The sequence below is a fragment of the Pongo abelii genome, chromosome 16 (genome assembly GCF_028885655.2).
Source record: "Pongo abelii isolate AG06213 chromosome 16, NHGRI_mPonAbe1-v2.0_pri, whole genome shotgun sequence".
Taxonomy (NCBI): domain Eukaryota; kingdom Metazoa; phylum Chordata; class Mammalia; order Primates; family Hominidae; genus Pongo; species Pongo abelii.
In genome coordinates, this window is record NC_072001.2 from 16,732,006 (window position 1) to 16,758,620 (window position 26,615).

At 49.9% G+C, this 26,615-nt stretch overlaps 2 protein-coding genes and 1 pseudogene across 21 annotated transcripts in view; 1 reads left to right on the forward strand and 2 right to left on the reverse strand.

Annotated features, from left to right (window-relative positions):
• LOC100433836 (golgin subfamily A member 6-like protein 22) overlaps nt 1-11,393 on the forward strand; it is an 87,419-nt gene extending 76,026 nt beyond the window's left edge. The window contains exons 7-14 of the mRNA XM_063716384.1: nt 4,859-4,987; nt 6,079-6,129; nt 6,218-6,311; nt 6,407-6,513; nt 7,882-7,940; nt 8,271-8,412; nt 9,048-10,187; nt 10,845-11,393. Coding sequence (XP_063572454.1) covers nt 4,859-4,987; nt 6,079-6,129; nt 6,218-6,311; nt 6,407-6,513; nt 7,882-7,940; nt 8,271-8,412; nt 9,048-10,187; nt 10,845-10,907 — 1,785 coding nt within the window. The 3' untranslated portion in view covers nt 10,908-11,393. The remainder of the gene's footprint in view (nt 1-4,858; nt 4,988-6,078; nt 6,130-6,217; nt 6,312-6,406; nt 6,514-7,881; nt 7,941-8,270; nt 8,413-9,047; nt 10,188-10,844) is intronic.
• A 2,904-nt stretch (nt 11,394-14,297) lies between these two features.
• Nucleotides 14,298-18,541, reverse strand: LOC129050548 (uncharacterized; annotated as a pseudogene).
• A 3,951-nt stretch (nt 18,542-22,492) lies between these two features.
• Nucleotides 22,493-26,615, reverse strand: part of LOC129050276 (E3 ubiquitin-protein ligase HERC2-like) — a 45,035-nt gene continuing 40,912 nt past the window's right edge. For 15 of the 20 annotated variants that reach the window (XM_063716417.1, XM_063716415.1, XM_063716416.1 and 12 more), the window contains one exon: nt 23,815-25,772. In XM_063716417.1, the coding sequence (XP_063572487.1) occupies nt 25,434-25,772 (339 nt within the window). In that variant the 3' untranslated portion in view covers nt 23,815-25,433. Of the gene's footprint in view, nt 22,728-23,770; nt 25,773-26,615 lie in introns of those variants that run through there. The other 5 variants (XM_063716412.1, XM_063716408.1, XM_063716411.1 and 2 more) reach the window with 4 other exon arrangements.

Genomic DNA, 26,615 nt, shown 5'->3' on the forward strand with positions numbered 1-26,615 from the left:
TCTCCATTGTCCATTTTCTGCTGGAAATCATTCATTTTTTTTTCTGAGTAATTTTAAAGATTTCTTTATAGGCTAAGGATACAAACCTTTAATCTGTCATTGAGGTTACAAAGACCTTCTCCCAGTAAGTAATTTGTCATTTCACTTTATTTATTTATTTTTTGCTAGCAAAGCACCAAAGTCAAATTTCAGTTAATTTTTATCCTGCTGAATGAACACATTTTAACTTAGTGATTTTAGTGGAAACAGGAGCAGGACAGAATGTAATAACTAGATCTTGCTCTGTCACCCTAACTGGAGTGCAGTAGCATGATCATAGCTACTGCAGCCTCAAACTTCTGGGCTCAAGTGATTTTCCCACCTCAGCCTCCCAAGTAGCTCTAGGACTACAGGTGTGTGCCACCAAGCCCAGCTAATTTTTAAATTTCCTTTGTAGAGATATGAATTCACTATGCTGCCCAGGCTGGTCTGGAACTCCTGACTTACCCCACCTTGGCTTGCCAATATGCTGGGAGTAGAGGCGTGAACTACTGCTCCCGGCCAAGAGCTTACTTGTGTTTGCTAGCGAGATTCTTGCTATCTTTTTATATTTGAGTCTTTCGTGCTAGTGCTGAAGTATTACACTCACCATCTGAGGTTTACAGGACTTTTGTTTTAATGTTGAATAGAGGGAACTGTTTAGTTTTGCACCTTTGCAAGTATACAAAATGTGCCTACCAGGACTTTGCTTTATATCCATTGACAAGCAAGAAGTAACACAGTAAAAGTATGCCTGGCTACAGGCTGTGGAAGAATGGAGTATTCTGGTTTAATTCTATTAACTTGGAAGGATGAAGGTGAAAAAAATTCAAAACTTTAATTTCCTGTTGAATGCAATTTGAAAATATAGCCAGTGACTCCACTTTTCTTCTCTAGTAAGTTTGGACATTCAGATCTACATTGCCTTTTATCATAGAATTCCTAGTGCGCCGGAGTCTTATATTGTGAAGATCCTTTTCTAAAACTTTAGATGTAAGAGAATAGAAATGATATTGGATGAGATCAGGCTGGATGAGAACTGATACCTGTAAATATATTTTTTAGATGAAATCTCTGATTGCCACACGTTTTCTTATTGAACTCATAAAAATAAAACACACTGGCTGGAGGGTGGAAGTAGGAAGGAGATTTATGTCTTTTAATTGCATGTCATTGTTTCATATCGAGACAGAACATATAGTATCCCTGGCTTTGGACCTATAGAAGGAAACACATTTTTCTACCTGCTGTATGGCAGAGGTTCCTGAACACCTGGACAGCTTATTGCAGCACGGATTGCTGGGCCCTACTCCAGAGTTTCTGATTCATCAGGTCTAGGGTGGGGCCTGAGAATTTACATTTATAAGAAGTTCCCAGGTGCTCCTGGTCCAGAGACTATATGTTTGAGAGCCACTCTTACATACTAACTGTAAATTGTAGAAGTCTATAAAAAAGCTTAGTTTGGTCTGAGATAAGAAGCACACAGGTAATGGAGCAAATCATGAAAAAGTCAACCCTTGATCCCAGGTAACAAGTAATACACAGTGACAAAACACAATTCTTGGTTTTCATGATTGCAAGTCATAGCCAAGTATCTAGTGAGAAATTCAGTTTCATTTTCAGGGCTTAGAGGCCAGGTGATTCTAGAAAAATAGGATTTAGTGATTAACCTCATGAGAGTGGGAGTTATTTATGTCCTTTTTCTCTCCCCCATCACTTACCATTTAGCCTTACATTAGAAGGGTCCTGTATTTGCTTTAACCCTGTAAAGAACTTTGAGTGCTTATTAAACAGAAAGCTTTGTGTGTGTGTGTGTGTGTGTGTGTGTGTGTGTGTGTGTGTGTGTACGTATATATTTAGAGACAGAGTCTCATTCTGTAACCCAGGCTGAAGTGCAGTGGCATGATTTTGTCTCACTGCAACCTCTGCCTCACAGGTTCAAGGGATTCTCCTGCCTCAGCCTCCCAAGTAGCTGGGATTACAGGCACCTGCCACCATGCCCAGCTACTTTTGTATTTTTAGTAGAGACAGGGTTTCATCATGTTGGCCAGTCTGGTCTTGAACTCCTGAATTCGGGTGATCCACCCACCCCAGCCTCCCAAAGTGCTGGGATTACAGGCATGAGCCATCACGCCGGGCTCAAAAGCTTTGTGTTTTTAAAGATATTAGACATGTTTCTTGTTTTTTTTTTTTTTTAAACTTAACACTAATGTAGGAGAATAAGAGAAAGTTTTTCTAAAAAAGAGAAAACATTGTGATTACTTTATCTTATTGGAATGTTGGATACTAAAGTCTGCTTTATCAATCATCAAGCACACTATAAAATTTCCATTTTAATAGGATTTGTACCTCAATTGAGGTAATAAAGTTTTAAAGTTTTTCAAGTGAAAGCCAGCCCCGCCCCTCTCCTGGAGTGGGCGGGGACAGCAGTTGCAAGGGCAGCTTTCCTTGTGACCACACAGGTCCTTCATGACACGCTGCTGTCTGGCCACACCTCCTTTTCCTTTCATCTTTCTCATTGGCCAATGGGCTTCAAGCATTAAGGCCACGCCCCTATTCTGCATTCTAGTGCAGCCCTGGTTACGCCTCCTCTGGCTCAGTCACACAGCGACGTAGAGGTGACTGGAGGTGTATAGTTGTCCTCACCTGGATCGTGCTGATGTGGCCCCAACCCCACCTCCCTGACCATCTCCACCTCCCTGACAATCCCCACCTCCCTACCCATCCCCACCTCCCTACCCATCCCCACCTCCCTACCCACCCCCACCTCCCTACCCATCCCCACCTCCCTACCCATCCCCACCTCCCTACACACCCCCACCTCCCTACCCATCCCCACCTCCCTACCCACCCCCACCTCCCTACACACCCCCACCTCCCTACCCATCCCCACCTCCCTACCCACCCCCACCTCCCTACCCACCCCCACCTCCCTACCCACCCCCACCTCCCTACACACCCCCACCTCCCTACCCACCCCGACCTCCCTACCCATCCCAGCCCCCCCACCCACCCCCACCTCCCTACACACCCCCACCTCCCTACACACCCCCACCTCCCTACCTACCCCCACCTCCCTACACACCCCCACCTCCCTACCCACCCCGACCTCCCTACCCATCCCCACCCCCCTACCCACCCGCACCTCCCTACCCAACCCACAATGTACAAAGAAACCCGACAGAACAAATTGGCCGAGGCCAAGGAAAAGGTAAACGCACCAGCACCCCAACCCAAGTTGAGGCTCCCTCTGACAGCCGAACTGCTGCCAGTCTGTGCCACTCCCGAGGCACACCGGGCTGGGCCCCCCCCAGTACCTCTGGGATCCCCACACCAAAATCTTGTCAGTCAGCCCAACCCCCACATGAGTCCTGCCCCTGCCCTGCCTGGCACCCCAGGGTGACTTTGAGCAGGTGACTCCCGGGGCTTCCAACTCCATACTCTGCCCTTACCTCCTGCTACCCCAAACCCGACCTCCCTGGGCTCTTTGGGCTCACATCTCCAAGGACCTGGGTGCCCCAGAACCTGCCCTCACCAGTTGCCACAGGGTGACTTTGGGGACGTGACTCCTGGGGCTCCTTGTTCCTTACTTGGCCCTCACCTCCTGCCGCCCCAAGCCTGACCTCCCGGGGCTCTTTGGGGTCACATCTCCAAGGATCTGGGTCCCAATTTTGTGACCCCCCTCCCCAGTCTCAAAGCGGCAACTTGGGCATTGCACTCATGTGTCCCCCCCACCCCCGCCACTGCACCGAGGAGTGGAATGTAGTGATGTCACAGTCCCTCTACAAACTGTCATTACTACCACGAGACCGGCCTTTGGTCTTAGGACCCAGTCCCCTAAGTGTTCTTGCCCACTTCTGTTTCCTCTGGTTGCAGCACAGGTTTCCAGCTGGAAGGGGAATGGGGACCATGGGACCTAGAAGAGAGAGGTTTCAGGCTGCCTGACTTCCTTACCACAGACGTTGACAGTGTGAAAAGCCTACACCTCCCCCATGAGCTCCACATGTTGACAGTGTCTCTGGGTGGCAATGGGAGAACGGGTTGGGTTGGATTTTCTCCCAGGCTTCTACTCTCCAGAGAGACTTTAACATTTTTTCTGAGTTCTGCACCTCAGATTTGAATTCTCCATTGTTCTGGGACCAGAGTGCCCCTCAGTCACTGGTTTCTGGAGTGAGATCTGCTTATCTTCTGTGGAACAGATCTTGGGAAACTGGACTTGACAGCTTGAGTCTTCCTCATCTCATCTCAACCTGGGGTACTTTGAGTGCCACAGGATAAATATGGGGCATCTTTCTGAAGCATCAGTTTCCCTTGATTCTATTGAGAGATGAAACATTAATGTACTTAGGGATGAAAGTCACATAGATTTATAAGAGTATACAAAACTTCTCTCTGAAATGAGGCTTGGGTTGTCCTCTTTCTGCTAAATTCCCGGATTTAACAGAAAGGCTGCCTTCTGCCATGAGGATACGTTGATGTAAAGGTTTGAGAGGTACTGGTGTACTTCTTAACACTAACAGACGTGTGAGGGTGTACAGTTCCTGCCTACTTAATATTTGCTTTTCTACCTCTGCCTCTGGTTTTGGTCCCTGGCAGCTGCTGATTTGTGGCAAAATCCCAGAGCTCAGAGTCAGAAAACTGAGTTTAAGTTCCATTACTGCCTTTTTTTTCAGCCATGGTATCAATCTCTCTCAGTCACTAAGTGATTGTGACAACATTTCCTACAGTTGGTGGCATTAAATCAGATGGTCTATAAGAGTATTTAGTATAAACTGTAAAGCAGGATGTGACTGTAGGAGCTTGTAGTTCTCATGAGTATCACTGCTCTTCCTTTCCACAGTTGAGAGACCATCATGCCCAGACCAACCCTAGTGTTGGTGCAGGAGCAAGCGACACCAAAAAGAAGAAAATAAATAATGGCACTAACTCTGAGACAACCACTTCTGATGGTTGCCACTCACCTGAGAATGTGAGTCTTGGCTGGCCAGGCTCCTGGGGACAGCGGGCCCAAGGGGTGGTGGAGGGTAATTGTTAAGATTGTGGAAGAACTGCCAGGTACTGGTTAAGAATTCTGGATTTGAATCCTACCTCTCCATCTGCTAGGGATATGATTTAGGGCAAATTGCTTGAGCTCTTTGGGCCTCTCTTTTCACATCTGTAAAACAGGAGTGGTATTGTTTTACTTGTATTTGTGAAGTTTAAATGAGATTTGTCATTGTGTTTTTATGTTAATCCCTAGTCCAGGGCCTGCTGTAAACTCTCCTTCTTGGGCTTGCATTTCCTGAGGTAGAGTTAGAGAGTATCAGAGGTTTCTGTTAGCTCTGAGAGCCTGACAGTTAAAGGCCCACTAGAATGGAAATCTCAGGGCCAAGGACTCCTGTCTGCCTTTTCTAACCTCTATCCCCACTGTGAGGAACTGTCCCTGGCTCGTATGTGCTCAATGTTTGCTGAATGAATCCACCTTTCTAAATCACAAGCTGGCAGAAGGGTGGGCTTTTCTCACACTCCATCTCTGAAGGTTTCTGTTACTGTCTTTTCAAGAGAATCTAGTTTCAGACTTTGAGTTCCGTGGCTGTGGGCAAAAACCAACAAAGACCCAAATCCTTCTTCTTTGGGAGTTGAGGAGAGTTTACCAGTTTGTGTTCCCATTGGGTCTGAGAACTGTGCCTTTTAAATCCATTCCTGACCCCTGCCTACTGCTTCCTGGCCTGGGGAATAGAGTCAAGGAGGCCACCCTCAGTCACCTTCCTTTGACTCTCCCCACAGAAACAACAGAACCGAGCTCAGCTGGAAGAAGTAACGCGATTTCTTTGTTTGCTCATGACATGACCGCTGGGTTTGGGGGCACTCAGATGTAGAGGCCCCAGTCTCATCTCCCCCACTCCTAGCCTGGGGAAGAAGGCTCACCCCCCTTATTCCACCCCATCCCCACAGGGTCCCTGATGAACTGGTCCCATGGGTGGGCCTGTCCTGGGGCAGTGGTGCCATTCTGGGGGCATGTCTCTTGCTGTGCCATCTCTGCCTCCTCCTAGCAAGAGCTCTGTCTTCCTCTTTCTATAGGAAAAGAAGGCAAACCACCAACATCAGGAAGCTCTAAGGAGGGAGCTAGAGGTGAGTGGAGGGTGTGAAGTTCCCTCCTGTCCTCTGGGGAATGTTTCTTTGCTTCTCTTTCAGCATTTGCTTGTCTTTTCTCCCAAAGGCCCAGGTTCATACCATACGAATCCTTACATGTCAGAAAACCGAGCTTCAGACGGCACTCTATTACAGCCAGCAAGCTGTCAAACAGTTGGAAGGTGGGAATCTGGCACCCCATCATCCTTGAACCTGGCACTTTGACAGGCCTTTAGGGGGAGTCCTTTGGGCCACATCTGAATGTCTCTCATTCCAGGAGAGGCCAGGGATCTGATCGGCCGCCTGCATGATTCATGGAAGTTTGCAGGAGAGTTAGAGCAGGCTCTCTCTGCCGTCACTACACAGAAGGAGAAGGCGGATAAGGTGAGTCCAACCACTGCCCCATACCCTGGGAGCCCAGCTTCGCAGATGGAGGAGTGAGCCTAAAGTTCCCTTCTGTAGGATGGAGGTGTCCTGCCCAGAAGGCAGCATTGCCATTTCTTGCTGCTTTTGTGTGTGGTTGTTAGAGGCAGACTGGGGCTGAGTGGGCTGCTGCAGATGAGCTGGGGAGCATTGTGGGGAGTGAGCACTGGACATAGAACTCAGAGGCCAAGTGCCCGCCCTGCCCATCCTTGGCTGTGGCCTTGGCCAAGTCCTAAGTGGCGGTTAGGGTACTTTTACCATAAAGGTACAGAAGAGTATCTTGAGTATGTTATTATTTGTGTGGAGAGAGGGAGCAGGTATATATGTGTGTGTGTGTACATATTATGGTAATATACATAAAACATGTTTGTAAGGATTCATAAAAAAAACTCAGGATAGAGGCACAGTGTGGGGGGGAGATATTTCCCTTCTGGACTTTCTGAGTTTTGGACTATGCGAACGTATCACCCTTTCAAAAATTCGACAAAGGATTAATTTCCTCCTTCTTAACTGTGCCCCTACCTCCAGCGAAAGAATGGGCTTAGAGAATCAGATATACCTGGGTGTTGAAATCCCAGCTGTAGGTGATCTTAGGCAGCACTTAACCTTTAATACCACATGTTTTTCATCTACACAATAGAGATAATAATGGTAACCATCTCCTATGGAGGTTATGAGGATTAAATAGGATTATTAGCATAGTGCCTGGTGAAGCACTCAATAAAGGTTCCAACAGTGGTAGTAATAAGAATAATAACAATAGCAATATTATCTGATCTCTCTGGGCCCCTGTTAGCCAGCCCTAAATTCAGTCTCTTTCCCTGTCCCTTCCACCTTCACTGAGTTCTTTGAAAAACAAATGAGGGCCGGGTGCTCTCGCTCATGCCTGTAATGCCAGCACTTTGGGAGGCCGAGGTGGGTGGGTCACCTGAGGTCAGGAGTTCAAGACTAGACTGACCAACATGAAGAAACTCCATCTCTACTAAAAATACAAAATTAGCCGGGTGTGGTGGCACACGCCTGTAATCCCAGCTACTCGGGAAGCTGAGGCAGGAGAATCACTTGGACCCAGGAGGGGGAGGTTGTGGTGAGCCGAGATTATGCCATTGCACTCCAGTCAGGGTAGCAAGAATGAAACTCTGCCAAAACAAACAAACAAACAAATGAAAAACAAATGAGACCATGGGCTTGGAAATGCCTTGAGAACATGTCAGGTGTGATTGAGAGTGAGGGAGTGTTACTGTGGAGTAGTCACAGTAGCTGTTGTTCCTGGTCATCCAGCTACTCCTCTGCCTGCTCTGTCTTGACTTAACCTTTCTCTATTTGCAGTACATCGAGGAGTTAACAAAGGAGAGGGACACCCTGAGTCTGGAACTGTACAGGAACACGTAGGATGGGGGAAGGTGGAATGGGAGGTCTGGGGGCCCTTAGCGTGGGTGGTGTGCTGGGAGGTGGGGGGTACAGGTGAGCATGGGGAGAGGCTCCTACAGGTTTTCATGTGTGCACAGGGAAGCTCTAGTTCCGGCTGTGCCACTGACTCATGGGGTAGCCTCAGGCAACTCATGTCTTCTCTCTGGCCTGCCACCTGTGACCTTTAATTCCTGGGGTCCCTTCCAGTGCCATGGTTCTGTGGTTGTGGGCTGAAAGTAGAGGGTTGATCACCAAAGAGGTCCTTTCTGTTCTTCGTTCATTCCTTTCTCTACTGCCTCTGGCCATAGCATAACCGATGAGGAGCTGAAGGAGAAAAATGCCGAACTACAAGAAAAACTTCGACTTGTAGAATCTGAAAAGTCTGAGATCCAGCTCAACGTAAAGGAGCTAAAAAGGAAGCTGGAGAGGGCCAAGCTCCTGCTGCCACAGGTGAGCGGCTGCAGCCCCGGGGGTTGTGGGAGCCCCACCCAGCTGGGACCATGGTCTAGGGATCATGCAGGGTATGGGGAGGCTCCCGCCAAGAGCTGGAAAATTTGGGTTCCTGTTCTGGTCCCACCATAGAATCCTCTAGAGTGTGCTAAAAATGTACAAATTGGGGCCCTGCCTGGGGAATCAGAATCTCAGAGTTAGTGCCTAAAATATTTTTTTAAAGGATACTGGATGAAAACCATTATTTTATAGATTACATTTATTTATTTATTTATTTTGAGTTGGAGTCTCACTCTTTTGCCCAGGCCAGAGTGCAGTGGCACAATCTTGGCTCACTGCAAGCTCCGTCCCCCGGGTTCACGCCATGCTCCTGCCTCAGCCTCCCAAGTAGCTGGGACTACAGGTGCCTGCCACCACACCCGGCTAATTTTTTGTATTTTTAGTAGAGACGGGGTTTCACCGTGTTAACCGGGATGGTCTCCATCTCCTGACCTCGTGATCCACCCACCTCAGCCTCCCAAAGTGCTGGGATTACAGGCGTGAGCCCCCGTGCCTGGCCTATAGATTACATTTATATGGCTAGCTCATGAGTCTGTTTCCTTCTGAGGTTCAAACCAACACTTTCACTATTCCAGCAGCAGCTGCAGGCGGAGGCTGACCACCTGGGTAAGGAGCTGCAGAGTGTGTCAGCAAAGCTCCAAGCCCAGGTGGAAGAGAACGAGTTGTGGAACCGCCTGAACCAGCAACAGGAGGAGAAGATGTGGAGCCAGGAGGAGAAGATACGGGAGCGGGAGGAGAAGATACGGGAGCGGGAGGAGAAGATACAAGAGCAGGAGGAGAAGATACGGGAGCAGGAGGAGAAGATGCGGAGGCAGGAGGAGATGATGCGAGAGAAGGAGAAGAAGATACGGGAGCTGGAGGAGAAGATACATGAGCAGGAAAAGATATGGGAGGAGGAGGAGAAGAGGCAGGAGCAGGAGAAGATATGCGAGCAGGAGAAGAGGCAGGAGCAGGAGGAGAAGATGTGGAGGCAGGAGGAGAAGATACACAAGCAGGAGGAGAAGATACAGGAGCAGGAGGAGAAGATGTGGAGGCAGGAGGAGAAGATGCATGAGCAGGAGAAGATATGGGAGGAGGAGAAGAGGCAGGAGCAGGAGGAGAAGATGTGGAGGCAGGAGGAGAAGATACGGGAGCAGGAGGAGATGTGGAGGCAGAAGGAGAAGATGCACCAGCAGGAGGAGAAGATACGGGAGCAGGAGGAGAAGATGTGGAGGCAGGAGGAGAAGATATGGGAGCAGGAGAAGAAGATGTGGAGGCAGGAGGAGAAGATACGGGAGCAGGAGGAGAAGATGGGGAGGCAGGAGGAGAAGATACGGGAGCAGGAAGAGAAGATGCACGAGCAGGAGGAGAAGATGTGGAGGCAGGAGGAGAAGATGCACGAGCAGGAGAAGATACGGGAGGAGGAGAAGAGGCAGGAGCAGGAGGAGAAGATATGGAGGCAGGAGGAGAAGATACGGGAGCAGGAGAAGATGTGGAGGCAGAAGGAGAAGATGCACGAGCAGGAGGAAAAGATACGGGAGCAGGAGGAGAAGATGTGGAGGCAGGAGGAGAAGGTGCGGAAGCAGAAAGATATGATGCGAGAGCAGGAGGAGAAGATACGTGAGCAGGAGGAGATGATGCAGGAACAGGAGGAGAAGATGCGGAGGCAGGAGGAGAAGATGTGGGAGCAGGAAGTGAGGCTGCGGCACCAGGAGGAGAAGATGCAGGAACTGGAGGTGAGGCTGCAGGAGCTGGAGGAGAGGCTGGGGGAGCTGGGGCGGAAGGCCGAGCTCTGGGGGGAGCAGACGAAGGTGCGTGGAAACCCTGGAGATCATACAGAACGACCTCACCACAACTTAGCAGATGGTGGTTGGCTCCCTCTGCTTTTCCACCAGTCTGTGGCCTACAGTTTAAATGGTGGGAAGAAGGGTGTGAGATTTGAGGCTGGGGAGGGAGGCATGGGCCTCTAGGCAAGGGAGGTAGTCATTTAGGCCTGGAGGAAGGGGCCAGGGCAAGGGGCCTGGGCAGGCGACAGAGCCCCGCAGTGCCCTCGCCACCCTGTTTATGGGCCCAGAATCTGGAAGCCAGCCACTACCTACCCTGACGCCTATCCTGCAGGTGGAGCTGAAGAGCCAAGAGGCTCAGAGTCTGCAGCAGCAGCGAGCCCATTACCTGGGTCACCTGCAGCAGTGTGTGGCCACCTATCAGCAGCTGGCCTCTGAGAAGGAGGCACTGCCCAGCTGCAGCAGCAGGAAGCTCAGGGCGAAGCGGTGGCCGAGGTGGCCCACCAAGAGTTGCAGGAGACCCGGTTGAGGGAGGTGATGAGGGCGGGGCCCCAAGCGGGATGACCTGGCAACCTCCGTGCCTTCTCACTCTCTTTCCTGGCCCCTTAGGAGCACCTGGAAGCTGCCATCTACCGAGCAGATGACAAGAACGCACAAACAATAAACATGTAAAAGCCGGCAGCAAGGCCTGGAGAAGAGTAAGCTGCCACGTGACTGTTTAGAAGAGAGTCTGAGCACAAACCTGAAAAAAAACATTTATTTATTTTAAATTGTGGCAAAATACTAGCCAGGCACGGTGGCTCATGCCTGTAATCCCAGCAACTTGGGAGACCGAGGTGAATGGATGACCTGAGGTTAGGGGTTCAAGACCAGCCTGGCCAATACAAAAATTAGCCGGGCATGGTGGCGCGTGCCTGTAATCCCAGCTACTTGGGAGGCTGAGGCAGGAGAATCGCTTGAACCTGCGAGGCAGACGTTGCAGTGAGCTGAGATCGTGCCACTGCACTCAAGCCTGGGTGACAGAGCGAGACTCCGTCTCAAAAAAAAAAAAAAGTTCTTCCTTACATGTATGTTTCTATTGTGTTTTTTCTTGGTCTTTCTCGTTTAGTCTTGTGTTGTCTTATGGCATTCCTAATAAACTTTGTTCTGCCTCCAGAGAGTATTGACTTTGACTTTATGGCACACAACTGGAGTAAGGGCACATCGCCTTCATCTAGTTTGGGACTAAGCTGGTTCAAAGCAAGTTTTAGGTTTTATGATGGCTGGTCTATGTTTTATTCATTTGGACTCCTAGGGGTGGCCCTTCCAGGGTCCCCACCGAGGTCCCATCTCCTTCCTGGGACCCAAATTCTCATTAGATCATTTCAGCCCTGTGAGAGTGCCAAACATTCAGGTAGGCTCTCCAGCCCCTTAAGTACTACTTCATACTCAGTTTCTTAGCCTCTTAGCCCTCTACTGTTGACCAATCACCAAATGTGGGAAAAGCACCACAGACTGTCAGGGTCACCTCCTAGGCATGGTCACTCAAGTTCTGGCTGAGGTTTTCAGTTACCTTTCAACAATTGTTTTTGATTGGGGGCAGGGCACACTTTTGTCCAGTTTTTCTAACTGCTCTTGTGGGGAGGCGAATCTGTCACAAGCTCCTCTGCCTTTAGTGAAAGTTGAAAACCTCCATCTGTCCTTTTTTTGTTGTTTTTGAGATGGAGTCTCGCTCTGTTGCCCAGGTGCTAGTGCGGTGGCACGATCTCTGCTCACTGTAACTTCTGCCTCCTGGGTTCAAGCAATTCTCCTGCCTCAGCTTCCCAAGTAGCTGGGATTACAGGCGTGTGCCACCATGCCTGGCTAATTTTTTTGTATACCTTTAATAGAGACAGGATTTCACCATGTTTTCCAGGCTGGTCTCGAGCTCCTGACTCAGGTGATGTACCTGCCTCAGCCTCCGAAAGTGCTGGGATTACAAGTGTGAGCCACTGCGTCCAGCCCATCTGTCTTTTAAAAAAATGTTTCTAATTGGAGGTATAATTTATATTCAGTGAAATGCACAGATCTGGTTTACATTTTGATGAGTTTTAACTCATTTAACATTACCCATGGAACCTACCTCCTTTGAAGATACAGAGTATTTCTATCATCCAGAAAGTGTTCCTGTGCTTTCATCCTGTCCGGCACTCCCCCAGCAGCTGATGAACATGCTGAGGATATTGGTACTGGATTCTGGCCACCCCAAAAGAGCTGCTTTGAGAAGGTTTACCCAGCACTAAATCCCTGCCTGCTCTCTCAAAATTTCCATCTTTAAGGTGGTTGTACCTATAACCCTCCCTCATCAACTCAATAGATAGATAAACAAACCCTGAAAAATAAACTCCCCTTCCTGGCCCAGCAGCCCACAGCCTAATATTGACTGTATTCCCAGGCTTTCAGAAATGGAACTCACCTGCCGGTTCACCCTCACTAGGGCGGCAGCTGCACAGGAGCAGCTGGGCTCACCCATTAAGCCAGAAGCCAATAGCTGGACAGTGACACTCAGACCCCAGCCTGGGCCAGCCTGGCTGAAAGCCCCCTTCTTTCCGTCCCACTCTGGAGAGAGGGGGCGGAGCATACACAACTCTACTGCCCTCTGCATCCTTCAGCTGTGCTTCCTCCTGGGAGAGGGAGCCGCTCATTAATTTGGCCAAAGCCTTCTTGAGGGCTGTAGGTTTCACAGGCTGGGTGTGTGGGGCCCACCGTTCTAGAGAGAGAGGCTGGTGTGTCAGAAGGCAGCCACCTGGCCAGAGGAGGGTCAACCCCCTTGGTGACCTCCTTCCCCCGGCTGGACACAGCGTCCTGCACTCTCTACATGTGACTGTTCCCCTCAGAGCTGCTTCCAGGGGAGGGGTTCTAACCCTGTGGGTGGGGACATTGTGTCACTTTACAGTGGGCCATGGCTCCCTCTGACATCGCCAACTCAGAGGCAGTAGAGAGAAGATGAGAAATTCCCTGGCCCCTCCTCCCTCAGCACCCCCACCTCTGCACACGTCCACATATGGAGGCCCTGACAATGGGCCCTGGGAGTGCCACCACCTGCGCCTCCTTTCCATGCCTGCAGCAGCCATGTCCACTCTCCAGACCCTCACCCGCCTGGCTCAGTAGACGCTGCACTGCCTGTGGTCCTGCACCTACACCTCGGCCTCTGTACCCGTCAGTTCCCCCAGTCTGGTTCTTATTTTCCCCAACAAGTAGGGAGCATGTAAGGACACCTGTTGAGCAAGCTGGGGGAGAGAGTAGGGTGGGGCTGGGAGGATGAGGAGGAGAAGCTCATGGTCATGCTGGAGACTCAGCTGAGCAGAGTCTCTGCAGGCCCCTTGGCTGCCTAGCCAGTGGTGATCCCACCCCCACCCTCATTTCTTCTTTGTTAACAAAACCATGACCTCATTAAATACTGGACACCTATAAACCTCATGGACCCTCCTCCAGCCTCCCCACCGTGTACTGGTCAGTCTAAGTCAACTCTAGTCATTTCATTCCTCTGGACATTGACTGCTTGGGGCTTGGGCATGAGCTGCCTCTTTGCCTGAGCCTCAGCCACAGGTATCCTCTGCACCTACCACGCTGATGCACTGGGCCAGGGAGAGCTCCGTCTCGATGGAGATGAGCTGTGAGGAGGTGGCGGCTGGGTGGATCAGGTTGTGGTAACGGGTTTTGTTCAGAAGGTCATCCATCAGTTTCTGCTCGGCATGGGCCACGCGGCAGTCCCCTGGGTAAACACACAGACATGCTGGGCCCTTGTGCAGCTGTCCCCCACTGCAGCTGACAGCTATGAAGCAGGAGCTGAGAGGGCCAGGGAGCACAGACACCCTGAGAGCTGGCTGAAGCAGTGAAGGCGCTGGTGGGCCTTTCTTTCCCTGGGGACTTCAAATGACATTAATGACAGAGCTCAGCTACCTCCTCCCCATGCCATACCTCTTCCTCCTCCCCCTCCCTCGATCAATGAACAGCATCCCACGCTCTACACATCTGATACAAAACTGGGTGTCTCTTCCTGACTCCCCCCTTGGTTCATCCAAGTAGCCCCCAAGTCCTGTCTGTCCTCCCATCTCCACGGCTACAGCCATGTCCCTGCCTCCCCCACCCTGCCCACCTTCTATTCTCTCCACCTGCACTCGGCCCCTGCCATCCGTGTGCCATACAGTGGCAGACTGGTCTTTCTACAGCAAGCTGGTGCAGAACTGGGTCTGAGGTGGTGCTTTCCCTATGAAGAGACAGGGCCTACATGGGGGGATTTTCTGGGTTCAGAGTTAGACCTACAGAGTGCAAGGTTTCTCTGAGGCACCAAATGGAGGGGTCGAGCTAGCAGCTGGCTCCTGGTCTGGAGCTTCAAGGAGGGGTCTCAGCTCAGAGCCACATTCAATAGCCGGCTTACATGCAGCCTCCGGCAGGGAGCCCCTGGAGCTTCCACAGCCTCAGATCTGCCCCTCTGCATACCCCAGATCTCTTGCCAAGGGGCGTTTGGGTCTTCATGTCATCTCCCTCCCATGTCTGGGAGTAAAGGTGAGGTGCAGGGACTTGCGCTTGTGTACTCTGGTGTCTTAAGGGAGAGTGTGTCAAGTAGAGTGGAGGCGGCTTGGAAAGAGGGAGACTCAGAGGAGAGTGAAAGACACATGACCAGGCGAGCCTGGGAGCAGGAAAAGAGAGTGAGCAGAGGAAACCGCTGGGTCAGGGGAGCAGATGGGAGGATCAGGGAATGAGGGTGGCTGGAGATGTGGGGGTGGGGACACTGGTGAGGGGCTGCCTGGCTCGCCAGGCTCAGGAGTCAGTTACATCCTCCCACAAGGGCCAGGTCATCTAGTCGCCCCAAAGCCCTCTCTCTGTGGGTGGGACCAGAGGGCCAAGAGCACAGATAACCCAGTTGAGCAGGACTGAGGCGGACTCAGGTGGGTGCTGGGCTGGACTCCTGGCTCTGGGGAGCAGCCGCCACCCCGCCTACTGCATCCACTTTCCAACTCGCTGCCTATCTGAGCAGATGCAATATTGGGCACCTTGTGAAACATGCTCCTGGTGCACCTGCTGCCTGCTGCCCCTCCTGCAGAGCGCCCAGGCTCTCCAGAGGGGATTCCTGTAGAGGCTTGGCCTAGATTCTGAGTCCTGCCTCTCATACCCGGGGCTGCTACCCCAGAGGCCAGCTGCTTGAGTACCCTGGAAACTAGTCTGTAGCCCCAGGCTACAGCTGGGTCCATCCCACAGCCCTTCTTTAGTGTATCTATTTGGACTGACTGCTCAGTTCATAGAGAGGGGTGTGTCTTGCCCCAGCCCATCTGGCATGTCTAAGGCAGCTGTGGGGTCAGAATCTGCAGCTCCCAGCCCCCAGCCCTGCAACAGTAGGAGAGGCTGGACCCCACATCTCTGAAGTCCCACTGGGCTGGTGCGAGCGGGCTCCCGAGTCCAGAGCTGCTCTGCAGGCTGTGGGGCTCATGCACCAGCTTTGAACCCACCTGATGTGCTCAGGTTGCTCACCTTTGGGCCTGTCCTGACTCTCAGGCATTCGGCTGAGCCTGAGGGCCTCTCCCTCATCTTGACCACCAGCTACAGGCTCTGACTTAGAGGTTCCCAGAACCTTAGACCATTTGGCCGGTCCCCCATTTCTCACCTGAGGAAACTGAGACCAGAGAGGGGAAGCAACTTTCTCAAGGACCCCCAGCAATTCAGAGGCAGAACCAGGTCTAGGAGCCTCTTCTCGATAGATTTTCTCCCTGTCCCCAAGCCTTCTTTAGTGCCTCATTAACTTCCCTGTAAGGAAACTGCCCCCCTGAGGCTGGAAATGGTGCTGTCCAGAGTGGTGTGCGACAGTGACTGCGCCTGTGTTTCTACTTGTGAGTGTGTATGGGGGTGGGGATGGGGGGGGAATAAACGGCAGGGATTCTGGGGGCTGGATGCACTCCACCTCACCCCAAAAAGGGGCGCAGGAGAGCCCAGCCAAGCACAGCACATGCTTCGACTTTCCAATCTGCTGAATGCCTGTGAGGCCGGCTGGGCCCAGAAGACAAGGGACAGGCCTTACCCCATAGATGGCAGGGGGGGCCCAAGATGGGTGGAAGCTTCTGCTGCAACTTTGGGGGTCACATCCCAGCCCATGGGCTGACACTTAAGCAGAAAAAGCCACCTCTAGGAGTCAGTCATGATCTAGTGATTCTGATGAGGAGGGGCCCCACCAGCCTGTGTCCAGGGTCTTGTCTGGGAAAAACTGCTCCCTGGCAGAAAGAGGCTAATAATTTGAGAGGAAGCCATAGCTGAAATCCTAAACTGTGTGACTGTGTGTGTCCAGTTTGAAAAAGCGTATCTGACCTAAACATTTATATTGAAAAAATGGAAAGATATTCCCCTTGTTTTGGAATACAAACTACAGAAAGCAACACTTAACAGAATCTCATCAGAAACGTCAGATTCTGCATCTGGAAAGGCACAGTGATTTTCAACTGCGGTGTGTGTCCTCAACTGAGGAAGGGAAGGTGAGATTTATACTTAGTAAAAGGCAGCTATGAATTTACCTTTTATAAAGAGCTTGCTATATACTATTAGTGCTTTTCAATCATGTCAGAATCAGCCAGATGCTTGTGGAAATGCAAATTCCCAGGCTTCATTCCCAGAGATTCTGGTCCTGTGAGCCTAGGGTGGGGCCCAGAAATCTCTATGGGGTGGTGCAGGCTGCCCCAGGACCACACCAACAAACACTGCAACTGGCCCCCACACATCCCAGTCCACAAATATGCAGGCAGGCATCTTATCTCCACAGAACAGATAGGGAAACTGAGGTCCAGAGTGGGGAAAGAAACGTCACGGGGCCACCCAGCAAGTAGTAGCAGAGCCACGATACACCCACTGTCTGCAGACACCATCTCTGATGACAGCTCCACCTCCCCACAGGAACCTTGCCTACCCCCACCCCTACCTCCTGCTGCCCGTATGGTGGGTCTCTGTCCAAGGAAGATGTATCCTAGGTCCTCTAGGCTGACTGGGGCTCAGAGGAAACCTTGGCCCAGAGTGTAGGAGCTAGAAGGGTCCTTGGAATTCATGTGGGGAATTTGAGGCCCAAAGAAGGCAGTGCACATTTGAACTCTGTCTGGAGAAGGGCTGGGTCTCCTTCCTGAGTGGTACGTTTGACTTCACCAGCCTGGCCCTCAGTCAAGCTGGCTGTCCAGGCCCGCCACACCTCAGGGTGGGTGACCAGAGGTGGTGGTGCCATAAAACACATTTCCTGGGAGATCCACCCCCAAAGCTCAAAACATTCCAGGGCTGGTGAGTTGGGCAAGCCCCCTTCCCTCTCAGCCCAGTTTCCCCATCTCTACAACAGCTGTGCTGGTGGAGACTTCTCCCTGAGACTGAGCCACAGATTTTCTCCTGGGTGCCTACACCACCCACGTTGCCAGCTCCTCTGTGCCCACTCTTCAAGAAACTCAGCTCTCAGGTAAGGAAGGTGCCTTGGCTCTATCAGGAGCAGGAGCTGGTGCACCCCCAGCCTCCCAGACCAGTGGGGATGGCCCGGGCTGCCTATAAAGCTGCTGCCCAGCCCAGAGACACCCACCTGGGAGGGTGGCCCTGGCCCTCACAGCGGCTCTGAGAAGAGGCGGCCCCCACTCCAAAACTGGCAGAGCCACCCACGCCTTCCCTCAGCCCAAAGAGGCTTTTAGGAAAATGAATCATCTCAGGTTCAAACCCATGGGGTTGCTGAAAGACAAGAAAGTGCGGGGCGAGCTGGCGCGAGGGAGCGCTGCTCCATGCAGACTTTGCAGGGAGGGCACTTAGGAAAAGGGACTGGAGTCTGGGAGGGTGACTAGCTCAGGGTTAAAGGGAGGGGATGGAGCTGGAGTGAGCTGGCCTCGTCCTCCCCCTTGGGCCTTCCAGCCTGGGCTCAGGCGATTCAAAGGAGCGAGCACCTCCCTCTCCCGGCCAGGGAGTTCTTGCCACATTCTTCAATCAGTACCATTCCCTTGGGGGCTGAGTGACAGCACCCACCTCCAGACCTGGCTGGAACTGCTGTCTCAATTCTAGATCCAAAAGAACCTCTGGCAGCTTCTCCATCTCCCTCTCAGTCCAGCCTCACCTCTTCGCCCGTGGAGGAGCTCCAACAGCTGCTCTCGCAACTGGAGGAACAAGGCAGGAAGGCCAGGGTCTGAAGAAGGAACCACCTTCGAAACGCAGCTCTGCCACCTTCTCTCCAGGACTCTTAGGCTTGCTATCCTATTGCGCCCTCGACATCCTTTTGCTATAATCTGGCATGTTGACATATAGTCTTTAAAAGCAACAACACTGTTGACGTGGAGCAGACTTCCCATTTGGGATGGTCTGGAGAAGTTAGGTTTGAGGGCATCCTCTCTTCTGCAAACTGCAGCAGTAATAGATGAGATATACAAAGTAAATAAAGGCCACACGCGGTGGTCACGCCTGTAATCCTGTAATCCCAGCACTCTGGGAGGCTGAGGTAGGAGGATCACTTGAAGCCAGGAGTTCGAGACCAGCCTGGCCAATATGGCAACACCCTGTCTCTACTAAAAATATAAAAATTAGCTGGGCATAGTGGTGCACACCTGTAGTCCCAGCTACTCAGGAGGCTGAGGCAGGAGAATCACTTGAACCCACGAGGCAGAGGTTGCAGTGAAACGAGATCCCGTCACTGCATTCCAGCCTGGGTGAGAGAGTGAGACTCCATCTCAAAAAATAAAAATAAAAAATAAAGTACATAAAAAAGACATGCCCAGGCTGAAAAATAAGTTAATCTTTATCTCCATGAACGAAAAGCAGAAAAGAAATGCAAAGTGGTTGGAGGCTGAAGAGCCTGGACCCTGCTGGGCTTTGGGAACCAATGATGGTGGCAGGTCCTTTGGGATAAAGAGGGACCAAATGACTCCTAGCTAGAAGCTGGGAGCTTGGGTGTACCCCAGTACTTGAAAGGATGCTGGCCGGGCGCAGTGGCTAATGCCTGTAATACCAGCACTTTGGGAGGCCGAGGGAAAGTAACTCTTACATCAGTGTGAAAGCAAATCAGACAGGACAGGGGAACATGGAGGGGAGGAGAGCCAAACCAGGGCCTGGTTCCACCCGCCCCATTGGGCCAGAAGCACAAGTGGTTCTCTGCACAACATCAAGAGTGAGGACATGCTTTCAGCTCCACTTTAACTCAGGTTCCTAATGTGACAGCAGGCTTGTCAATCCCACTTGCCTCCGTGGCTCACACCAGAAAACCACCAGCAGTGTGAGTAAGGACAGAAGCAGGAGACAGAGGAGCCAGGGTTTGGGAATCCCACAGCAACCCACAGGCCCTCATCACACACGGCAAGGATGTGCCCTCACTGGGCTCACCACCACCACCAGACAGCACCTTCACTACCTGATAACCTGCCTGGGTAACACCACTGTAACACAAGAAACAGGTCTAGAATCTAGCATGTATGCTACACTTGGAGCAAAAGACGGTAATAAAATACGATAAAATTTTTATTTCTTTAATATAAAATTTAGAGCCATAATCAAAATGTGTAATTCTGACGGGGTTCACTACTTATGAAAACTTCACAGCCCTCTATTTTCAAATGTAAATGGTATTCCACGGCTCCTCGCCAGCATGTAACTAGAGTTACTCTGAAATCCATATCACAGCTTATTTTTGGCAAGCGGCGATTTCTTCAACCCATGTTTTCCAAGGGAAAAAAGGACATGAAATGTTTCCAAAAGTTTCTTACAATCTTTAGATAACCTACTGCTCAACAACTGCATCCTCCAAGTCAACACATCAAGAATCCTTCAATCACAAACACTTAAGGTGAGAAAACGGTGTCTATCCATGCAGGAGAGGGACACGTTATCCATGCTTATGAAGACAGCCTGGATATCGGCTACTGAAAAACTGTGAATGCATCTTCCTTTTTCTACTTTCCAAAATTTTTGTGAGGTGATACTTATTTCTATGTTTGTTTCTATTCTTTTTATTTTGTATTTTTTAGTAGGTACATCCTTATTATAAATCTACTGTAGAACCAATGTCCCATACAGGACTCCACATGCCACAGGAACCAAAAAGTCACATGCAGCGAAGATGAAGACACAGCAGACAACCTGTGTGGACACCACAGAGCCACCTGCCCAGGACACCAGTGGAGCCACAAGTGCAATTCAAAATGTTCTTAGTCATATTAATAAACATGGCCAGGTGCGGTGGCTCATGCCTGTAATCCCAACACTTTGGGAGGCTGAGGCGGGCAGATTACCTGAGGTTGGGAGTTCAAGACCATCCCGGCCAACATCGTGAAACCCCATCTCTACTAAAAATACACAAATTAGCCAGGTATGGTGGCATGCATCTGTAGTCCCAGCCACTCAGGAGGTTGAGGCAGAAGAATCATTTGAACCTGGGAGGCAGAGGCTGCAGTGAGCTGAGAATGTGCCACTGCACTCCAGTCCAGGCAACAGAGTGAGTCTCCATCTCAGGGGGAAAAAAAATTGTTCTTAGTCACATTAATAAAAGTAAACACACACACACACACACACACACACACACACACAGATAAAATTAATTGTAATAATGGCTGGGTGCAGGGGCTCATGCCTGTAATCCCAGCACTTTGGGAGGCCAAGGTGGGCAGATTACTTGAGATCAGGAGTTCGACACCAGCCTGGCCAACGTGGTGAAACTCTTGTCTCTACAAAAATACAAAAATCAGCCAGGCGTGGTGGTGTACATCCATAGTCCCAGCTGCTCGGGAGGCTGAAGCAGAAGAATTACTTGAACCCAAGAGGCGGAGGTTGCAGTGAGCCAAGATTGCACCACTGCACTCTGGCCTGGGCAACAGAGCAAGACTCCATCTCAAAAATAAAAAATAATTTTAATAATGTATCATACTTATCCCAACAGATTGAAAATATTACCATTTCAACATGAAATATAAGAAAAATGATTGAGATATTTTACATAGGTTATTTCATATTAAGTCCTCAAAAACCATCAGCATAGCTTACATATGTAGCACATTTCAATTTGCAGTGAAATTTGCATTGAAAATATCTGATCTGCACTTAGACTCATAAAATATATAGTTGACAAAGGAGACTCACGTGGCCAAGTGACATTCTTAAATGCTTTCTAATAACAGAATCAAGTTTTTAAACCTGCATTTTAATTAATAAAAATTAGATGAAATATTCAGTGTCTCAGCTACGATGGACACACTTCAAGTGCTGATCAGCAAACGGTGTGAGTGCCGGCCAGACTAGCCAACGCAGGCTACACCGCTGCAGCTGAAACAGGCCAGTCTCTCTGCGCACGGGAACAGTCTGGGCAAGCAGGAGATGGGAAACGGGCGCTGCCCTCGTGAGAACAAAGGACCCACAACAGGAACCCTGCACTCACCCCCTGCCAAAGACACCAACAGCCCACGACGCAGCCTCCTCACAAAAGGGAGAGGCATTCAAGAACTTAGAAAATCACCTCTTCCTGGAAAATGCTCACTTTAAAACTTTGCACGTAACTTTACACTTTAATTACAAGGTTTTTAACATCCATTTTCTCATGTCTTCTGAACTCTGTGAAAGTAAACACAGCTTTTATTCTTACTCCTATAGTTACTGTGTTAGAAGTTCACCTATGTGAACAAGCTGTTGCAACTGAAATTTTCTGAGAACAAATCTCCAGCTCTTTCCATTAACACAAACTATTAAGTTTAGTTCTCTAATTTCCATTGCTTAAAGGCCAGAATGTGTGAAATATGCATTATCAGATTAGAAAAACAAAACACCAGAAAAATATTTTGCAAAATAGCATTTGCTAAACTCTATGATAGAAACTAGCTCTAAAACTTCCTGTTTCAAAATTTCACTGTGTGTCCACTAAGTTAGTTTTTCTGGCTGTGGACAGCAGGCCCACCGCACGCCGCAGGCCCACCGCACGCCGCAGGCCCACCGCACACTGCAGATGCACCCCATGACACAGGCCCGCCGCACGCCGCAGGCCCGCCGCACGCCGCAGGCCCACCCCACACCACAGGCCCACCCCACGACACAGGCCCACCCCACGACACAGGCCCACCCCACGCCGCAAACGCACCCCACGCCGCAGGCCCCCCGCACGCCGCAGGCCCACCCCACGCCGCAGATGCACCATGCCCCCCATGAACAGGCCAGCTGAGAGCTGCGGCCACTGCCCAGGGCTCCCTGCTCTGTGCTCAGCTGCCTGATCCAACCTGCCAGGGCTCTGCTTTCTATATGTGTAGAAACAAAAAACCAGGAGCATGATGTGACAAAAAGCAGATTTTTATTAAACAGAGGTACAAATGTGTTTCATTTTCTAAGAAATCTCTTTCACAAATCACCTTGTTTTTTCGCTCTTCTTGAATGATCATTTTAGACAACACTGTCTGACTGTTTTGGCTTCTGCCAAAGTTAGTCTCTGTTCACAGGCTGAGTCTGACTTCTTCCCACCTCCTCCTAGTCGGGCCTTCCAAAACAATGCTCACCATTCTTTCACATTGACTTTGGTTTTGAAAAGAAAAGTTATCTTACAAAGTAGTATGTATAACTCTGTAATATATGAAGTGAGGCAATGATACAACCAGTTTTAAAAATAACCTTCCATGATGATTTTCATTTACATCCACCTGCTTATTAGCAAGAATCTTTTTACAGGTTTACTGCACACCCAATTTCTCTTCTGGAAAAACTTTTGAACATCATCATGCCCTCCAACTTCTCCTCTCACCTATATTTAAAAGGGTCTGCTCTTTACCCTAAAATCTATACTAGGTAATTTTCAGAATATTCCTTCAATCACCAAACAAAGTTTTGAGATCCTCGTGCTGGATTTCACTATCTTAATATGAAAACCAATAATCACCTATTAAAATTCAATACAGGCCAGGCACAGTGGCTAACGCCTGTAATCCCAACATCTGGAGAGGCCAAGGCAGGTGGATCACCTGAGGTCAGGAGTTTGAGACCAGCCTGACCAATATGGTAAAACCCCATCTCTACTAAAAACACAAAAATCAGGCAGGTGTGTTTGCAGACACCTCTAGTCCCAGCTACTCGGGAGGCTGAGGCAGGAGAATAGCTTGAACCCAGGAGGTGGAGGTTGCAGTGAGCCAAGATCGTTGACACTGCACTCCAGCCTGGATGATAGAGAGAGACTCCGTCACAAAAAAAAAAAAAAAAAAAAGTTAGTAAGTAAAATAAAGAGGCCAGGCGTGGTGGCTAATGCCTATAATCCGAACATTTTGGGAGGCCAAGGTGGGTGGATCACCTGAGGTCGGGAGTTCAAGACCAGCCTGACCAACATGAAGAAACCCCATCTCTACTAAAACTACAAAATTAGTGGGGCGTGGCGGCGCACGCCAGTAATCCCAGCTGCTCGAGAGGCTGAGGCAGGAGAATTACTTGAACCTGGGAGGCGGAGGTTGCGGTGAGTCAAGATCGCGCCACCGCACTCTGGCCTGGGCAACAAGAGCGAAACTCTGTCTCAAAAATACAAAAAAAAGTAAATAAATAAAACACAATACAATACAGCTAATACGATTTACCTAAGATGCTGTTGTATGAGCTGAACCAGAGGCAAACAATGTTTGCCAGAAGACTCACAGATCCCCGTATTAATAAGGTCTTTATCCAATGGAGTCCTGCTTCTATGAAATGCTGAGGCATTTGCTTCCTGTTCATCAATTTCTTTTTCCTTCTGTGCTTCTTTCTTGGCTTCAATATCCTGTAATTCATAAACAGAAATTGTTTACAAGTGATCTCATTAGCAGGTGTGAAGACACACAGGCTGGCTGAGCCCTGACCCCAATGCCAAGCTATCCCAGCCTCTGTGGCTGCCGCACACACCTACCCACAGGCCTCCACCTGCCCTGTTGGAAACCCCAACTCAGTTGTGCAGTTTCAAACAGTGTCTTCTGTTTACAGATCCAAGGTCCAGGCTGCCTCTGCTGATGCTCTCCAGCCTCCTTCTGTGAAGTCCCTAAAATCCTTAACCCTGCATACTGGCTCTCACAAAACCCAATGTGATCTGCCCCACACATGCAGCATCCAGCTGCTCTGCAAGGACAAGAAGGAGCTAGAATTCTCACACACAGAAGTCCTGGCTCAAATGTAAATGGCAGAGCCACTTTGGGAAACTATGAACACACACTGACCCCAGAACCTAACAAATTCCACTCCAAGTGTTTACCCAAAGGGAGGACATATGTTCACTAAAGTACTTGTTCACAGCACAATCGTGGCAGCTCTACACGGCCAAAAACAAGAAAGCCTGGGCGTGGTGGCTCACGCTTGTAATCCCAACACTTTGGGAGGCCAAGGTGGGGGGATCCCGAGCCCAGGAGTTGGAGACCAGCCTGTGAAACACAGTAACACCTTGTCTCTACAAAAAAAAATCAAAAAACTAGCCCGGCATGGTGACATGCCTGTGGTCCCTGCAACATAGGAGGCTGAGGTGGGAGGATCATGTGAGCCTAGGAGGACAAGGCTGCAGTGAGCCAAGATCAGGTCACTGTATACAGCCTGGGTGACAGAGCAAGACCCTGTCTCAAAAAAAAAAAAAAAAAAAAAGAAAACAAAAACCAAAAACAATTTAATGTCCTTCAATAGGAGAATGAACTAACAAAGAGTACTACACCCAGAAAATGGAAAACTTCCCAATAATAAAAACGAAGTCACAATAGACACATCAGTGAGTGAATCTGAAAATCATTCTCCAAGGCCAGGCAGGAAAGAGTGCATACTATACAGTTATATTGCTGCGACACTCAGAGCAGGCGAAATGCATCTCATCTGAGGGCAGGGGCGTATCCTGGCTGCAAGTGCCAAGGGCATAGGGATCTTTCCGGGTGACGGGAATGGTCTACCTGAGTAACAGGTTATCTGTTAACTTCACTGAAACAGGCAACATGCAGTATTTTATCACAATTAAATCATCTCAATAATTTTTAAAATTAGCACATAAAAGAATTTTAATTTAAGAAAATACTTGGATATGATAAAAGTTGAGTGTTTTACTGTTTTCAGTTATTCTTCACATGTGTGAGTGTGGTATTTCCGATCTCAGCGCACCACCAGGTCACGTGTGCCTCCAAGGCCATACCTGGATCTCCGCAGTAATGGCTGCGTGTAAGGCTGACTCCAACCCTCCAGCAGCCATCAAGCTGCCCACCAGAAGATCAATCATGAATCGACGACCTGGACTTATGTTCACTTCATTGCCTGAAACTGAACTAGAAAGTGTGTGCCAATTTGAGTGAAACGCCATCCCCTCCCAGCACCCTGACCCATGCCGTCTCCTGTTCCTTCCCCGAGCCCACCTGCGCAGGGCAGGAGAGCAGAGAGCGCCCGGGCCTGCTTCTCGGCAGTGGGCAGCAGCACGGACCAGCCGCTCTGCAGCATGGCCTGGGAGGCTGAATGCACGGTGCTCAGCATGCCTGTGCTGCTGGCCAGGGTCACCACCGTCTGCTTCAGGCTGTTCAGGAGGACGCTGCCCAGACCTAAACCAAGGAATTCCGGGTGAACCTGGTGACTAATGGCAGCATGCAACTGAAAGGAGAAAAACAATTTTCACTTAGAACCCCTAAAAATGAGTGAATTTCAAAGTCTTATTAAACACCGAATAAAACTCAATTTGAAGTATTATTTAAATAGACAAAATAACTTCTCAGCTTATGTATTTTTAAAAACTGGACTAAAAAAACTCTTACCCACAATAGTTGAAGTATTTTCTAGGGGAATTTTTGTAACCCCACTATGAACACATACATGGAAAAGCTCAAGATCAGCAGAAGAGCTAAACAACTAGCAACAGCAACCTCCACCCCACCCCAACCATCTGCACCAAACACAAATAATGGCTACAATGTAACCACAAAAGCTGCCACAGGCGGTGGCTCATGCCTGTAATCCCAGCACTTTGGGAGGCCAAGGTGGGAAGATTACTTGAGATCAGGAGTTCAAGACCAGCCTGGCCAACATGATGAAACCCCATCTCTATAAAAAAATCAGCCAGGTGTGATGGTACACACCTGTAGTCCCAGCTACTTGGGAGGCTGAGGCAGGAGAATCACTTGAACCTGGCAGGCCAAGACTGCACCACTGCATTCCAACTAGGGTGACAAAGTGACACTCTGTCTTAAAAAAAAAAAAAAGCTGCTAAAAATTAGATTGTGGAGCTGAGAGTACACAAGGAAACTCCTCAAGTGCAAAACCGAAATTCACATGGGCACACACAGCAGGAATCAAGAGGTTCCGGGCTCTGAAAGCAGAGCCAAGCCGCCAGGCTTCAGCACAACCTCCCACACGGGAAGGCACACAACGACCCACTGAACCCGAGCTTCCTGCAGAAGGCTGGGAGCCACTCAGGATCACCTGCCTGCCAGCCAACCA